The sequence below is a fragment of the Bufo bufo genome, chromosome 6 (assembly GCF_905171765.1).
Source record: "Bufo bufo chromosome 6, aBufBuf1.1, whole genome shotgun sequence".
In the NCBI taxonomy this organism is placed as follows: domain Eukaryota; kingdom Metazoa; phylum Chordata; class Amphibia; order Anura; family Bufonidae; genus Bufo; species Bufo bufo.
The window spans coordinates 328,819,587-328,834,903 of NC_053394.1; the positions used below are offsets into that span (position 1 = coordinate 328,819,587).

Genomic DNA, 15,317 nt, shown 5'->3' on the forward strand with positions numbered 1-15,317 from the left:
TTGGTAAACATTCCCTAGACAACCATCAATAAAGTATAAGTCCACACCTTTTCCTTCTTGGTGTTGCAATTTCAATGTTGAAGAGTAAATGTTTAAAGGGGGCATCCAAAGTCTAAAAGATCCCCCCAATGCCTGGCCCCTCGTATACATTATACTTACCTTCTTCCCGGTACCTGCGTTGCTCCAGATCGTTGCACAACCACCGCATCTCCCCATCGCGCAGATCAAAACATGGAGGGGGGGGGGGTTAATGGAGCAGTAGGCCGTGACGGTAATCAGCCTCTGCTATTGGTTGCTCCCCCTGTCACCGGATGTTTTGATCCGCATGATGGTCAGATGCAGCAGCCGTGCAGGGAGACTTCGGATAACCCCTTTAAGTATGTGACGTTCCCATAGGACTCTATGATACCATATTAGGAATCACATATTTTTTTTAAGGATTTAGTGTTTTGGTTTAGCTGAAGTTGTAGTAAAAAATAAATGTGTTATGCCATATGAATATACCCATATGAATTAGAGACATAGAAATGGATGTATAGAAACATAGCTTTCAACTAACGATAAATAGTTTTGACTGACCTCCGGACATCCAACTATCATCTCCTTGATAAATATAAAATCCTTAGACAAGTTTAAATCTTCAGATTTAACATTATCAGGCAAGTCACTCATCAGGCCATAATCCTTCATCATGTTCATAATAAATCCTTCCTTGGATAGTATGAGATCTTCCAGCATAAGTACAGAAGCGTTTTCATGCTGAAAAAAAAACAACAAAAACATTGTTATCATTGACGAATTTCCTTTGATTTGAGTAAAGTATTGTGGGGATTCGCTCTGGTAGGCAGGGTGAGCGGACGCAGAACAGAGGCACAAAAAAACAGTTCTTTACCAGAATTTAGTGTTTATTCACATTTGTCAGGTTTCACAGAACAGGAAAAAAACCTGACCTTAGTATAAGTCCTGGTGTTCAGTCCGCACCGTGCGGAGTGTATCGCATATAGAAATCAAGTCCTGGTGTGTGTTCACTCCTTGCAACAGATCCGCTTACAGGGTTCAAGTCCTAAACATCGTCGAACAGGTCGCATACATGCATCCAGGTACAAGCACCTTAACACAGACAGACCTACTGCACTCCAGCTGGCTTTTAAGACAGCTAGGGGTCTGCAAAGCCCAGGGGTGCACCACCAATGAGGCCAGGTGAGGCTATCGCCTCAGGCAGCACCAGGTAGGGGCAAGAGGGGGGCAGCAGAAGGGCCATGGGCAATAAGCTCTTTAATTGTGGAAAAGCTCTTCTCTACACATTCAACTGCATTGCTGTACTCAGGACAGCAATACAGTTGAATGCTGCTACGGCAGTGATGTCTCCCTGGCCCATCGTTCCCTCTAATAGGCTTTAGTACTGTTTTCTGTAGCCTAACAGAGGCCAGTGTTATCATTATCGAGCTGCCTGAGCCGGTCGTTTTGGTTTTCGCCTTAGGCAGTAGAAAGGCTAGGGGCACCCCTGGCAAAGCCCGGACTGGCACGTGAGATCCGGTCTGGTGCTTGACCTCACCTGCCTGTCAGTCTCCGCAGCACATGCTGGGAGGAACATATCTCACATCTAGCAAGCAACCCCTCACTGTGTCACAGTATACATATACCTCTCCATACATATTTAATAATATATGTTTGCAGCGTAGCTATAAAGAATTTTAAAATCCTGGGTTATAAAATAATCTCATCAATATCTTTTTTTCTAAATTATTAATACTTGAACAGCATGTTTTTTTGTATTTACATAGAGTGAATATGGCAATTTTCTTGGAATCCTGTACTTACCAGTAGTAGTAAAAGTAACAACTAGTGTTGAGCGAACTTCTGTTTTAAGTTCGGCGTCTAAAGTTTGGCTTCCGATTAGCGGAGAATCCCGATATGGATTCCGAATTCCGTTGTGATCCGTGGTAGCGGAATCAATAATGGCCGATTATTGATTCCGCTACCACGGACCACAACGGAATTCGGAATCCATATCGGGATTCTCCGCTAACCGGAAGCCGAACTTTAGACGCCGAACTTAAAACAGAAGTTCGCTCAACACTAGTAACAACAATAGCAAATGTTTTTTTGTCTTTTTTAGCATTTTTACACAATTTTTAACCGGGTTTTTTTCTGGCATTTTTCAAGTCCTATGGGGAAAATGTCATAATAAATTCCCTACCTAGAGCATTACTACTCCTCAAAAAAAAAAACTTTGTATGTACTGTATGTCATAATGTACTATAGACTTCATAGTAATAATTCTGATCACATAAAAAGTTTGCTAAAAGAGCTATTAAAATGCAGTGAGATGCCACATGGGAACACGTCACTGCTGAGGCCAGTCATTGGATGCAGTGGTGTACTTGAAGTTTACATGCGGGGAACGGAAGTGCAATGAATACAGCCTGGGACAGATAGAGCCGATGGGGAGCAGGATGGGGGGAATTTAAAAAAAAAACCATAGAAGTCACATGAAAAAAAAATGGGAAAAGAAACACTGCGAAAAGACACCCCCAAATAAATACATGGATCCCCGTGCGGACAAAACGCAGAGTAGTACATACTGCAAAGTGTATGAAATTAAACAAATGTCATTGTATAGTTTGCAGTTGCTTTCTGTGTGGCAATGGCCTCCGGTATCCAAAGGGTTAAAAGATATCCACTGTGCCCTTCATAACAGTGATATCCACAGTGCCCCTAATAAGTGACCTCCACAGCACCCCACCTGGTAAAGAAATTTGTCTCAGTTGCTATGGAAACCTGGTGTAAAACTGCATTTATGTCAGTAAGACAAAGACTGAAGGACCTATGAGCTTCTATTGGCCAATAGGGGTCATGTGACTGTGTATGGAAGTTAGTCGAAGAACGAAGGACCTGTGAGCTTCTATTGGCTAATACTGGTCAGGTGATGGTGCCATGTTTGCATTTTTGTGAATATCTCAAGAACTGTACAGGGAGTGCAGAATTATTAGGCAAGTTGTATTTTTGAGGATTAATTTTATTATTGAACAACCATGTTCTCAATGAACCCAAAAAACTCATTAATATCAAAGCTGAATATTTTTGGAAGTAGTTTTTAGTTTGTTTTTAGTTTTAGCTATTTTAGGGGGATATCTGTGTGTGCAGGTGACTATTACTGTGCATAATTATTAGGCAACTTAACAAAAAACAAATATATACCTATTTCAATTATTTATTTTTACCAGTGAAACCAATATAACATCTCAACATTCACAAATATACATTTCTGACATTCAAAAACAAAACAAACAAATCAGTGACCAATATAGCCACCTTTCTTTGCAAGGACACTCAAAAGCCTGCCATCCATGGATTCTGTCAGTGTTTTGATCTGTTCACCATCAACATTGCGTGCAGCAGCAACCACAGCCTCCCAGACACTGTTCAGAGAGGTGTACTGTTTTCCCTCCTTGTAAATCTCACATTTGATGATGGACCACAGGTTCTCAATGGGGTTCAGATCAGGTGAACAAGGAGGCCATGTCATTAGATTTTCTTCTTTTATACCCTTTCTTGCCAGCCACGCTGTGGAGTACTTGGACGCGTGTGATGGAGCATTGTCCTGCATGAAAATCATGTTTTTCTTGAAGGATGCAGACTTTTTCCTGTACCACTGCTTGAAGAAGGTGTCTTCCAGAAACTGGCAGTAGGACTGGGAGTTGAGCTTGACTCCATCCTCAACCCGAAAAGGCCCCACAAGCTCATCTTTGATGATACCAGCCCAAACCAGTACTCCACCTCCACCTTGCTGGCGTCTGAGTCGGACTGGAGCTCTCTGCCCTTTACCAATCCAGCCACGGGCCCATCCATCTGGCCCATCAAGACTCACTCTCATTTCATCAGTCCATAAAACCTTAGAAAAATCAGTCTTGAGATATTTCTTGGCCCAGTCTTGACGTTTCAGCTTGTGTGTCTTGTTCAGTGGTGGTCGTCTTTCAGCCTTTCTTACCTTGGCCATGTCTCTGAGTATGGCACACCTTGTGCTTTTGGGCACTCCAGTGATGTTGCAGCTCTGAAATATGGCCAAACTGGTGGCAAGTGGCATCTTGGCAGCTGCACGCTTGACTTTTCTCAGTTCATGGGCAGTTATTTTGAGCCTTGGTTTTTCCACACGCTTCTTGCGACCCTGTTGACTATTTTGAATGAAACGCTTGATTGTTCGATGATCACGCTTCAGAAGCTTTGCAATTTTAAGAGTGCTGCATCCCTCTGCAAGATATCTCACTATTTTTGACTTTTCTGAGCCTGTCAAGTCCTTCTTTTGACCCATTTTGCCAAAGGAAAGGAAGTTGCCTAATAATTATGCACACCTGATATAGGGTGTTGATGTCATTAGACCACACCTCTTCTCATTACAGAGATGCACATCACCTAATATGCTTAATTGGTAGTAGGCTTTCGAGCCTATACAGCTTGGAGTAAGACAACATGCATAAAGAGGATGATGTGGTCAGAATACTCATTTGCCTAATAATTCTGCACTCCCTGTATGTTCTAGAGAGCTGAGACTGCCCTAAAACATTTCTAAGCACCCGATTTACCGATATGACAAATTTGGCGCAGCGCAGGGACTCCTAACATCGGCTTATAGCACAGCGCGGCTGGCTCCCTGTGATGTGTGTTAAAGAGCGAGTGTAACATATCACTGCCGGCCCACTGCATATAAAAGGCAATCTGCCCCTGCATGAGATTTTCTAAAATCTCCTTCATTTTACTGGTATATCAATAAATGGACACACAGGTGGACTGCTTGTTACAAGGCACATCTCTGATAACTGTATTGTAATAAGTAGTGTTGAGGGAATCGAAGTCCACAATGATCTCGCACTAAATCCTGTGCGCAGTGACGTATGACGTCACCACGCTGACCAACGTGATGACGTCATTATGGCCGCAAGAGATTTTGCGCAAGGTCTTCAATCAAGATGACGGCGGCCGGCCGTCGCGAGCAAACGGATGAAGTAAGTATGATGTAATTATTATTATTTTTTTTATATATTTTTTTGCACTGTAATATTGCTATCAGATGCTACAATCAGCTATGAATGTGGCATCTGAGGGTTAGAAAGACGGGAAACAGCGAAATCACCGTTCCCTGTCATTGCGCCCACTATTTACAAAGAAATGCGCTTTGTGACAAAATAATTCATCATGAAGCAAATTTTTTTTAAAAATTCTGCGAAGCAGTCGAATCGAATTTTTTAATACTTTGCTCAACACTAGTAATGATTCCTGAACCTGTGTGATCAAAACATGGTCAGAAATATTTTTGATCCTCTGCAAGTGGATAAATGAAGACGTGATCCTTATCTTATCTCGTTTATCTTCAGCTTTTACCTAATATCATATGGAAATTGTAACTGTATATTTACCCTTTTGTGGCAAATAATGGTCTTCCCTGCAAGACACAGATATTGACGAAAGTCGAGTTGGGTGTTTGCAATTCGTCATGTGAGTTTCGACATGCACTACATCAAATTGGAAGATACTTGTTTGTGAGCATAACAAATTCTCTACAAAGAACCCTGTTGTTGTTGAAGACATATTTGCACTCTGTCTGTTCTCTATTGTTTTATTCAATAACAGACTTTCTAAACTAACAGGACAAAGTGCTGGTCTGAATGAAACCCTAACAGCAAGGATTACAAACACTATCTTCAAATTGAAGAAGAACTCGACTTTATTACTGACACTTTGGCTTGAGTACTGGTGGAGCGTGACAATTATTATTGATCTAGAAACCCCTAAGAAAATGGACTGTTTCTTCATTGTTGCTGCACCTGGTATCTGTACAAGTAAGGAGACTGCACCCACTGAGTTATATTTTTATATTAAAACCTTTCATTTTTTTGGTGTTTTATAGTGAAATGACTGTTCCTCTAAAGAAACTTGAGGAGAATTTATCTGTAAAGTACATTCAGCTATGAATCCACAATGCTTAGACTCACCTCAAAGTGTTTGTCTGGAGCGGCTAAAGGCATGAATATTCTATCAAACAAATGAGAAAATGGTCCGTGACCTGAAGCAAATCAAGAGAAATATGTAGCCATTTGACAAATAAAACAATTGTTTGCAAAGCTGAAGCTGCATTTTGTAAGTTCAAATACTAATATAGATAGATAGAAGAGAGAGATATAGATAGATATGAGATAGATACGGTAGATAGATAGATAGATAGATAGATAGATAGATATTAGATAGACAGACATATTCAGTATAAGGTCTCTTGCACATAACCATATATTTGGTCTGCATCTTCTTTTTTTTGTAGATCGGATGCAGACCTATGCATTTTAATGGGGCCGCAAAAGATGCAGACAACACTTCCATTCCATGGCCCCGCAAAAAAAGATAGAACATGTCCTATTCCTGTCCGTTTTGCAGACAAGGATGGACATGCAACTGGGATCTGTGCTTTGCACATCGCAAAACACACCTGTGTGCATGAGCCCTAAGGTTGATATTTACCCAAGTCATGGCACAGGCCTGCAATCTGGACGCACAAAACATCTTGTTCATTTATCTTCAGCTTTGGCTGCTTCTTCTTCTCTTCCTTCTCTTCCTCCTCTTCCTTCTCTTTCTTCTGTAGCTCCTTTACGAGGCATCCTGCCAGGTAAGCCACACTGTGAAATTACAAGTACATAGTTAAATGATGTGACCAGAATTTTTGACAGGAAACAGTGTTCAAAAACATAATTAACACACAATTACAGTTCCTCTGTTATGTCACTGCTAAGATAAAGGATACAAACAAAATCAATGAGCAAATATTCCACTGAACACTGTAGGAATATAGGTGACTCAGAGCCTATATGAAGTTCTGTTGTACTAAAGGCAACATAAGATCTCATCTAGCCAGGTAGGCAGGTGGACCTGAGCTTGTTGTGACCATTCAACATATTACATGGCTAAGTCTACATGGGGAGTTTTATACACCTACTTTTATTCCCTACAGGGAAAACAATGTTGGAATTTCTACAATACTGTAGTCACAAGGTTACATGTCACAACGAAATGCAATGGACTCTACAGGTAGCATGTTATAGAGCAATAGGAGCTGAGCAGATTGATATTGATAATAGTATGGCGGATGGCGGGTCATTAAAGTTGGTGCCCACTCGAGAGCATAGCAACCGGGTGACTGCGGTTTCACACACCAGACACTCGTGGGTAATGTCCGCAATTGGTGTTAATGTTGACTGCAGACATTTAACCCTTCTAGGGTCAGACTGGGTACTTAAAGTGGCCCTGGAAAAAAAAAAAAAAAAAAAAGTTGTCCCATGTTGTAGGTGGGTCCAAATTGAGAGAAGGTGGGGCAACACAAATAGGCGGGGCCAGCAGTGCAAAATACTGTCCCAGCAGACCCATATACCACAGTGCAGCACAATATATTGCCCCAAAAGCTGTCCTCCTGTTGTGGCCATCATTAGATGCCATTTTCTGTCCTCCTCCAGTCCCTGATTAAGATATGGAGCAGGGGGCTTAGAAGGTGAGATGTTAGCCACAGGAGTTGAATTCAGAGGGCATGTGCGGTCGTTGGAGGTACATAAGTTTCTGATTCTCACAGAGTTAATTACCGCTGAGGGGTCATTATGTACCTGGCCAGCAGTAGAGAGCAGGGCTTGGGCGCCCCATGGGTATCGGCCTACCAGGAAATTTCCCTGTAAGGTCTATGGCCAATCCGCCCTTAAAAAAAAAAGTTTTAAAAAAACATAAAAATTCTAAATCAACCCTTTCCTCAAAATCAAAATAAAGAAACTATAAAAAAAAAATAGTCATCATGGGCATTCCCACATGTGAAAAAGCCTATACTATTAAAATATGAAAAACACGTCTTGGCTTTGTTAAAGATAATACACCCGGATCCGTTTATACACCTCTCCTGTGTACAACTATCAGTGGCTGACCGCTATCTCTGTATACACACTTACACAGAGAATGCCATTACTCAATGATAACACCCTCCCATGAACAATAAAGTCAGATTCATTTCCCACTAAACAATAAATCAATCTGCTCAGCTTCCCCTTCTCTATAACCTGCTGCCTACCAATTGCACTGCTTTTTTTCTTTAACCCCTTCCCGACCAGCGCCGTACAGTACGGCGCAACGGGATGTGACTTGAGCTCCAGCACTGTACAGGTGACTGCGCCCGCCCAATCAGTGGCAGGGGCTCAGCAGTCAATTATGTAAAAAACACTTTTTTTTTTTTGTCCCACTGTCGAACTTCAACTTTTGGGGTTCTGATCCCCTCTGCCCATCACCGTGGCATACAGAGGGTTAATGTGCCGGCATCTGTGTTTTCATCTATGCCGGCGCATTAACCCTCTGTATGCCACGGTGACGGGCAGAGGGGATCAGACCCCCAAAAGTTGAAGTTCGACAGTGGGACAAAAAAAGTGTTTTTTACATAATAAAAAAAAGTGCCCTTTTCCCTTAATTAAGTCATATAAAATTGTAATAAAAAAATAGGAAAAAAAATAAAAGAATAGACATACTTGGTTTCACCACATCCATATCAACCAAAATGGTACCATCATCTCACCCTCCCCCTCAAAAAAAATACCCTACATAAGACAATCGCTCAAAAAACAAGATATTTCTTTTTAAAATTGCTTTTACTGTGTAAAACTTAACAAAAATAAACAAACTAGACATATTAGGTATCGACACGTCCGTAACAAGCGGCTCTATAAAAATATAACATTATATACCTGTGCCAAAACAGCAATTTTTGGTCACCTTGCTTACAGAAAAGTGTAATACCAAGCGATCAAAAAGTCATATGTACCCCAAAATGGTACCAATCAAGCCGTCACCTCATTCTGAAAAAAATTAGCGCCTACCTAAGACAATCGCCCAAAAAAATAAAAAAAATATGGCTCTCAGAAAATGGCAACACAAAAACAAGATTCGAAACTTTTCAAAAATGCTTTGTGTAAAACTTTAAAAAAATTGAAATATTGCTGTGTCTGTAACAACTGGCTCTATAAAAATATCGCATGATCTACCCTGTCAGGTGAACGCTGTAAAAATAAATAAATAAAAACAGTGCCAGAACAGTCATTTCTTGTCATCTCACCTTACAAAATGTGTAATTCAATTTTTTCAAAGTTTAAATATATTTTGACACTATTTAGACATAAAAAACCTATACAGTGGGATGCGAAAGTTTGGGCAACCTTGTTAATCGTCATGATTTTCCTGTATAAATCGTTAGTTGTTACGATAAAAAAATGTCAGTTAAATATATCATATAGGAGACACACACAGTGATATTTGAGAAGTGAAATGAAGTTTATTGGATTTACAGAAAGTGTGCTATAATTGTTTAAACAAAATTAGGCAGGTGCATAAATTTGGGCACCACAAAAAAGAAATGAAATCAATATTTAGTAGATCCTCCTTTTGTAGAAATTACAGCCTCTAAACGCTTCCTGTAGGTTCCAATGAGAGTCTGGATTCTGGTTGAAGGTATTTTTGACCATTCCTCTTTACAAAACATCTTTAGTTCCTTCAGGTTTGATGGCTTCCGAGCATGGACAGCTCTCTTTAAGTCACACCACAGATTTTCTATTATATTCAGGTCTGGGGACTGAGATGGCCATTCCAGAACATTGTACTTGTTCCTCTGCATAAATGCCTTAGTGGATTTTGAGCAGTGTTTAGGGTCGTTGTCTTGTTGAAAGATCCAGCCCCGGCGCAGCTTCAGCTTTGTCACTGATTCCTGGACATTGGTCTCCAGAATCCGCTGATACTGAGTGGAATCCATGCGTCCCTCAACTTTGACAAGATTCCCAGTCCCTGCACTGGCCACACAGCCCCACAGCATGATGGAACCACCACCATATTTTACTGTAGGTAGCAGGTGTTTTTCTTGGAATGCTGTGTTCTTTTTCATCCATGCATAACGCCCCTTGTTATGGCCAAATAACTCAATTTTAGTATTATCAGTCCACAGCACCTTATTCCAAAATGAAGCTGGCTTGTCCAAATCTGCTTTAGCCCACCTCAAGCTGCACTTTTTGTGCTGTGGGCAGAGAAAAGGCTTCCTCTGCATCACTATCGCATACAGCATCTCCTTCTGTAAAGTGTGCCGAATGGTTGAACGATGCACAGTGACTCCATCTGCAGCAAGATGATGTTGTAGGTCTTTGGTGCTGGTCTGTGGGTTGACTCTGACTGTTCTCACCATTCATCACTTCTGTCTATCCGAGATTTTTCTTGGTCTGCCACTTGGAGCCTTAACTTGAACTGAGCCTGTGGTCTTCCATTTCCTCAATATGTTCCTAACTGTGGAAACAGACAGCTGAAATCTCTTAAACAGCTTTCTGTATCCTTCCCCTAAACCATGATGGTGAACAATCTTTGTCTTCAGTTCATTTGAGAGTTGTTTTGAGACCCCCATGTTGCTACTCTTCAGAGAAAATTAAAAGAGGAGGGAAACTTACAATTGACCCCCTTAAATGCTCTCTTTCTCATAATTGGATTCACCTGTGTATGTAGGTCAGGGGTCACTGAGCTTACCAAGCCAATTTGAGTTCCAATAATTAGTGCTAAAGGTTTTGGAATCAATAAAATGACAACAGTGCCCAAATTTATGCACCTGCCTAATTTTGTTTAAACAATTATAGCACACTTTCTGTAAATCCAATAAACTTCATTTCACTTCTCAAATATCACTGTGTGTCTCCTATATGATACATTTTTTATCGTAACAACCAACGTTTTATACAGGAAAATCATGACGATTAACAAGGCTGCCCAAACTTTCGCATCCCACTGTATATATGGGGTATCGTTGTAATCGTACTGACCCAGAGAATGAAGGACATGGGTGAGTTTTTCCACAAACGGAACGCCATGGGAACAAAACCCATAAAATGGTGGAGGAATTAATTTTTTTTCCAATTTCACCCCATTTGGAATTTTTTAAAACATTGTATGCCATAATTAATGGTGGCTTAAGAAAGTACAACTTGTCCCGCCAAAAAAAGCCCTCATACAGATATGTGTACGGAAATATAAAAAGGTTATGGCTCAAGTAAGATAGGGAAGAAAAATTAAAACGCAAAAATGAAAAAATCTCCAGTATCCTAAGGCCTCTTTCACACAACCGTTTTTTTTTCCGTTTTCTATCCCTTTTTTTGCGTTCCGTATACGGAACCATTTATTTCAATGGATCCGCAAAAAAAACGGAAGGTACTCCGTATGCATTCCATTTCCGTATTTCCATTCAAAGATAGAACATGTCCTATTACCCACAAATCACGTTCTGTGGCTCCATTCAAGTCAATAGTTCTGCAAAAAAACGGAATGCATACGTATGTCTTCCATATCCGTTCCGTTTTTGCGGAACCCTCTATTGAAAATTTTATTCCCAGCCCAATTTTTCAATGTACTTACTGTTTAAACATTATTGTATGCTTCCGGTTCTGATCCGCAAAAAACGGATCACAAACGGAAACCAAGGAACAGAAACGGAAACACTATTGAAACTAAAAAAATGGAAAAACTGATCCGTTCAAAACAGACCGCAAAACCATACGGTCGTGTGAAAGAGGCCTAAGGGTTAAAAGTTTTTAAAATTTTCCTGAAATTTTTTTAAATTGCGTCTGAAATTCTAAGCCTTCTAACATCCTAAAAAAATAAAATCACATTTACAACATAAATGATGATGCCAACATAAAGTAGACATATGGGGAATGTAGATTTATAACTATTTGATAAGGTATTACTATCTATAAAGTAGAGAAATTCGAATTTAGAAAATTTTTGGTAAATTTGGGATTTTATTATAAACCAGCTGAAGGACCTGGCTTCACTCGGCTATATTTAGTCTATTTCATTTAATGTTTGTGTGTGTCGTTAAAAGATATCAACACTATCCACTATAACAGTGAGATCTACAGCACCCCGCCCCTTAACACTGACATCCCCCCACAGTGCCCAGTCCCTTAAAATTGGACCTCCACAGCAGCCCACCGCCTTAACTTTGACCTTTACAGCAGCCTTCCCCTTTAAGGCCTCTTTCACACGGGCGTTGCGGGAAAATGTGCGGGTGCGTTGCGGGAACATGCGCGATTTTTCCACGCGAGTGCAAAACATTGTAATGCGTTTTGCACTCGCGTGAGAAAAATCGGCATGTTTGGCACCCAAACCCGAACTTCTTCACAGAAGTTCGGGCTTTGGATTGGTGTTCTGTAGATTGTATTTTTTTTCACGCAATGCAGGCCCCATAGAAGTGAATGGGGCTGCGTGAAAATCGCAAGCATCCGCAAGCAAGTGCGGATGCGGTGCGATTTTCACGCATGGTTGCTAGGAGACAATCGGGATGGGGACCCGATCATTATTATTTTCCCTTATAACATGGTTATAAGGGAAAATAATAGCATTCTGAATACAGAATGCATAGTACAATAGCGCTGGAGGGGTTAAAATAATAATAATAATTTAACTCACCTTAATCCACTTGATCGCGCAGCTCGGCATCTCCTTCTGTCTTCATCTTAGCTGTGTGCAGGAACAGGACCTGTGGTGACGTCACTCCGGTCATCACATGATCCATCACATGATCTTTTACCATAGTGATGGATCATGTGATGGACCATGTGATGACCTGAGTGATGTCACCACAGGTCCTGTTCCTGCACACAGCTAAGATGAAGACAGAAGGAGATGCCGGGCTGCGCAATCAAGTGGATTAAGGTGAGTTAAATTATTTTATAAAAATTTTTTTAACCCCTCCAGTGCTATTTTACTATGCATTCTGTATTCAGAATGCTATTATTTTCCCTTATAACCATGTTATAAGGGAAAATAATAACGATCGGGTCTCCATCCCGATCGTCTCCTAGCAACCGTGCGTGAAAATCGCACCGCATCCGCACTTGCTTGAGGATGCTTGCGATTTTCACGCAACCCCATTCACTTCTATGGGGCCTGCGTTGCGTGAAAAACGCAGAATATAGAACATGCTGCGATTTTCACACAACGCACAAGTGATGCGTGAAAATCACCGCTCATGTGAACAGCCCCATAGAAATGAATGGATCGGGATTCAGTGCGGGTGCAATGCGTTCAACTCAAGCATCGCATGCGCGCGGAATACTCGCCCGTGTGAAAGGGGCCTAACAGTGAGTTTTACAGCACACCACCCCCTTAACAGTGACCTCCACAGGGGCCCGCCCCCTTAACAGTGTCCTTGGCTGGATCAGGGGCGTGTCCTTTTGAACAGCTCACTCTAAGACAGCACACTGTGCTATCTGAGTGTAAGCTGCAGGGAGAAAGTCCCCCTCCCTCCCCCCTCTGCAGCTGACAGTTGATTTTTACCTTCATTTTTTCAATCCATGTCGGCTCAGGAGTGGGCGTGGCCTAACTGGATCAGGGGCGTAGCTTAGCTGGACCTGGGGGCGGGGTTTTAAGTCTTTTGAGGGTGGACACATTGTGGCAGGGGGCGTGTCTGGGCTCCTTCCTGCAAGACTCACGCCCCTCTGGGCACCTTACTGGCTCATTTGCATACCGAATAAACTGGATTTTCAGAGTATAAAAACATCTATTGCTGGAACAAAGGCACATCTTGAAATAAGGTACTAAGTGCTATTAGGCCATGGCTTTACTTCAATAGCGATTATCCTGGTGACAGATTTCCTTTAAAGCTCTCCTACATCAGTGAAGAAAAATGGCTGGGTTGTTATGAAAACCTGGTGTAAAGCTGTGTGTATGTGGAGGCTGGAGGACCTGCGAGCTTCTATTAGCTGATAAGGGTCATGTGACCAAACTTCTATTGGCTAATGCATTTTTTGGGAATATCTTGGGAACGGTACGTCCTAGAGAGCTGAGACCTGGTCTAAAACCTTCCCGGACACCTGATGTACCTGTGTGCCAAATTTCGTGATTGTAAATGCGACGATGCGGATTCCTTTAGCGGACATACACACACACACATACACTCAGCTTTATATATTAGATATAAAAATGGCCTGGGCAGGAAGGTAAAAATAGGCCTGTGGTAGATGAGTTAAAGGATAACTGTCACACTTAGACCCTAATTTAAATTTTCATGTATGTAGTTACTAATAACATGATATTCCAGAATCAGTTACTATTAGACTGACTTACCCCATATTTAATAAGATTCAGCCCTTAGCAACCAGTCTGCATAAAACTGCAATTTCACTATTCAGTTAAGATGGCCGCCACTGCCCTCACCCTGAAGCTAATCCCGCCTGCCCTCACTAGCCAGTAACAATAGCCCCCCAAAAGTGTCAGTAACCAGAGCCCTCCCCCTAAAGGGTTATTCTCCTGCAGCACAGAGGGGTCCTCTTACCACATGTTGCTTTCATCTATACACTGAGCAGATGGCAGATCTCCCTTCCCTGTTGTGCGCTGCTTCGACTCTACTTCTCCAGCTCTGCGGAGTGAGGAAGCGTCTGCCAAGCGCAGGGACAGGGAGAAGTGCACATAGCCCAGGCACTGTTATCAGCTGCTGGGGAGGACCTGGTTTTAATCATTTACCTACAGTCCCTGGCTGTCAGTAATCTGACCTTGCACTCAGTGTGCTTCTGCTCCTCCGTCCTTCAACAGATAGACATAGACGGACCATGCCTAGCAACCCTATTTTAAGCACAGGTAAAAATAGGCAGTACAGGGGACAAAACTGTGGAATTAAGGGGTAATTGAATACACAGTGAAAAGTTGAAATAGGGCCACCAAGGAGATATTAATCACCACAATCTAATACTCCAAAAAAAATAATAATACGACAGTTATCCTTTAACATCCATGAATAATTTAGAAGTCCCCATGTACTGTAGCTGTATGTATCCTGATAATGAAAATCAATATACAATATAGCCATCCAGTCAAATGGCAGTCATACCTTCTTGAAATTCGATTCAGATTTGATTAGATCAAATCGGTTGGCGATTCGATTCAGGTCTGAATAAATTGGACCTGAATCGAAAGCGCTCCAATTGCCCAGAAAAGCTGTGGATGGCTTCTGGGGTCTCCTAGGACTGTATGCAGCTCATCTCAAGCTCCTTTTTCCAAGCCAGCATTTGTAATCTTAACCCTTTCAGGACCTTGCCAATTTCCGTGTTTGCATTTTTGTTCTTTACTCCATGCATTCTCAGAGCCATAACTTTTTATTTTTCCATTCACATAGGCACATGATTTTTGGGTAACAGGTAGTACTTTCTAATTGCTCCATTTAAGAATGAGCAAACCAGTTTGGACCGAACCGAGTTTGGTCCGAACTTTGCTATTTTCCAGAC

The 15,317-nt window shown here is 41.5% G+C and overlaps 1 protein-coding gene across 1 annotated transcript in view; it reads right to left on the reverse strand.

Moving 5' to 3' along the window:
• Positions 1-15,317, reverse strand: part of LOC121003296 (deoxynucleoside triphosphate triphosphohydrolase SAMHD1-like) — a 204,260-nt gene that overhangs the window by 132,044 nt on the left and 56,899 nt on the right. The window contains exons 2-5 of the mRNA XM_040435024.1: positions 6,628-6,665; positions 6,511-6,588; positions 5,991-6,061; positions 580-759 (exon numbers count right to left, since the gene is read on the reverse strand). Of these exons, the coding sequence (XP_040290958.1) occupies positions 580-759; positions 5,991-6,023 (213 nt within the window). The 5' untranslated portion in view covers positions 6,024-6,061; positions 6,511-6,588; positions 6,628-6,665. The remainder of the gene's footprint in view (positions 1-579; positions 760-5,990; positions 6,062-6,510; positions 6,589-6,627; positions 6,666-15,317) is intronic.